Here is a 2,435-nt window from a genome sequence, read left to right as displayed (position 1 = left end):
TGAAAAATTATAATGAAATTGACTTTTTTATTTTGTTCATCTGATACCGCCATATCGCATAGTCTCTAATTCGCTTTATTTACTATTTGTTTGAGGTCATTTTATCATTTCAACCAAAGCAGCAAACTACTCCTTCTCTTCTCATTGGAGACATGTGGTCCAGAACTAAAGAGTCTCTCTTATTTTTTGGTGCTTATAATGATTTTTCTGTCTTTATTATTATTAAAGGAAAATAACTAATAATATATCAAAAATACCTAAACTACATAATAGTTTCAGCTAACCTGGCTTGCTCAGTTGTATTACGAATTTAAACTATTATTGTCTAGTAATATTTGACTGCACAGATAGCATTTAAACTAAACTTATCTAGATAGTGTGACAAGCTTTAACTGAAATTTGAGTGTTTAATCTTGCCATTATACACATTGACAACCTATTTTCTCAAATTGATACTGCTATGCTGTCACAATAACTGTATTTGTTAAAAGCTTCTATATATAAATGGGGGGATTTGACTTGATAGTTAAACAATTTCCACCCTGTTGACTAGTTTGCTTGCATTATAACTTACCTCTATGATGATCCACAAAACAGACTCCATACTTTATAACTAATTTAATTTAGAATGATAAATAAAGGAAAATTGAGTTGTTTCATTAAGTTATTGTAATTATTGTACTGAAAGCAGTGCATTATGTAGAGTATAATATTATGAGAGAGAGAGGGAGAGAGAGAGAGAGAGAGAGAGACCTTTGTCTGTACTACAGCATTTTTCTTTTTAATTTCAATCTTATATTACCATAAAACATTTGTTTGCACTGAGTGGAAAGTGATACTACTTTGTTGCATGATTCTTTCATCTGCTGGGGGTACTTCTGATGACAGTGCTAAGCTCAGTGCATTTGCTGGCTTTGTCACGAGTTGTTGTTAAAAGTAAAAATAACTTACTTTGAGTTTATTTCAATCATTATAAAAGTTGTTAGGCAATTCAGTCAAAAGTACAAAGGTAGCCCTATAAAGTTACATAAACAGATTTTGTCAAAACTGTCTGACCATGTTTATGTAACTTAATGCTGTACATCAGAGCACTGTCTTTGTATTTTCTTTGAATTAATTGTCCCAACAACTTTTATAATGACTGTTGCTACAATTAAATATTACTATTCTATGTAGATGATATTTTATAGAAATAAAATAGCATTTCTTATTGAGAACAGTGAGTTTCAGATGCTGATTTTGGCTATCTTGTTTCACACCAAGCCATAGATGGTGACAAGTAAGCAGCATCAAAACTGAAAATTGTCAACAAATTATCTGAGCAAGGGAAATTGTGAAATTCTAATAAACAGTCTTATAGTGATGACAAATTAATGACACTGAGAAAAATATTATCCAAAATAGACATTACACACAAACTATCGTAATGGAGGAGTCTTTGAGGAGCTTAATCAGGGCAGGGTTAAATATCAGCAAATAGTAAAACTATGCAAGGCAAAAGATTATCATATTAAACAAATGAGGCCCAGGGCAGACAGCAATAACACAAAAACAAGAAAGAACTAGTATTAAACACAGAGTGAAATCCAGGAAATACATACTTGAAAATGATAGAACTAAGAAACCAGTAATGACTAAACACATTCAGCGCTTGCTCAGAAACTGAACTAAACTTAAATAAACAGGACAACAAGTTAACAAGGGGGTAGAACTAATCAGTTACCAAAGGAATAACAATGGGGCAGGGAACACAGAAACAATGGAGCAACATTTCAAAAGTGCATGAGTCCATGAACACTAACATAGGGGAATACAGACTGAAATCGAATAGAGCTCCTCTGAAAATGAGTGGACTTCAGACACTCCAACAACAAAAGTTCAAGTCCAGGAGTGGGTAGTGTAGCAGAACAGGGCAAGGGACGTGGGCCAGGTCCAGTGAAGAGCTGAGGACAGAGGCAAAGCAGGGCACCTGGCAGAAACCCTGGGAGTAGGCAGAGCAGCCAGTGCAGGCAGAGTGGGGTGGCATGGCAGTGTAGGCAGAGTGAGGAGACTCCAGTGTGGTGCAGACGACCACCAGAGTAAGACAGAGGACTCATCAGTCAGAGCAGGTGCTGGAAACAACAAAAATAGAACTGAAGACCTCAATAGGATAGGAGGAGCTGGCCACTTGACAGTGGGAATCGACGCCTAGGGAAACATACATGAGACAGACAGGCATCCATGGCTGCCATAAGGACTCCATAGAGAAACCAGTGACAGACTCCTCTGCCTGGGACAGTGCAGAAAAATTAATAAACGATCTACAGGCCATGACAGGGCAGGACGCAGAAACATGGGAATTAGTTCACCAGAGCTGAAGAACTCCAAAGGATAAGCCATGGTTTGAGATTTCAAGTGATTCTGGCAGGCCAGCAGGAGCTGATGTGACTCTGGCA

At 37.0% G+C, this 2,435-nt stretch overlaps 1 protein-coding gene across 1 annotated transcript in view; it reads right to left on the bottom strand.

The window, feature by feature from the left end:
• Window positions 1-1,878: 1,878 nt before the first annotated feature.
• LOC122326021 (protocadherin alpha-7-like) overlaps window positions 1,879-2,435 on the bottom strand; it is a 2,492-nt gene continuing 1,935 nt past the window's right edge. The window contains exons 2-3 of the mRNA XM_043220695.1: window positions 2,349-2,429; window positions 1,879-2,111 (exon numbers count right to left, since the gene is read on the bottom strand). Coding sequence (XP_043076630.1) covers window positions 1,879-2,111; window positions 2,349-2,429 — 314 coding nt within the window. The remainder of the gene's footprint in view (window positions 2,112-2,348; window positions 2,430-2,435) is intronic.

This window comes from Puntigrus tetrazona, chromosome 21 (genome assembly GCF_018831695.1).
Source record: "Puntigrus tetrazona isolate hp1 chromosome 21, ASM1883169v1, whole genome shotgun sequence".
Taxonomy (NCBI): domain Eukaryota; kingdom Metazoa; phylum Chordata; class Actinopteri; order Cypriniformes; family Cyprinidae; genus Puntigrus; species Puntigrus tetrazona.
The sequence above is the reverse complement of the archived record's forward strand: the minus strand, read 5'-3'. Positions and strand labels throughout refer to the sequence as shown.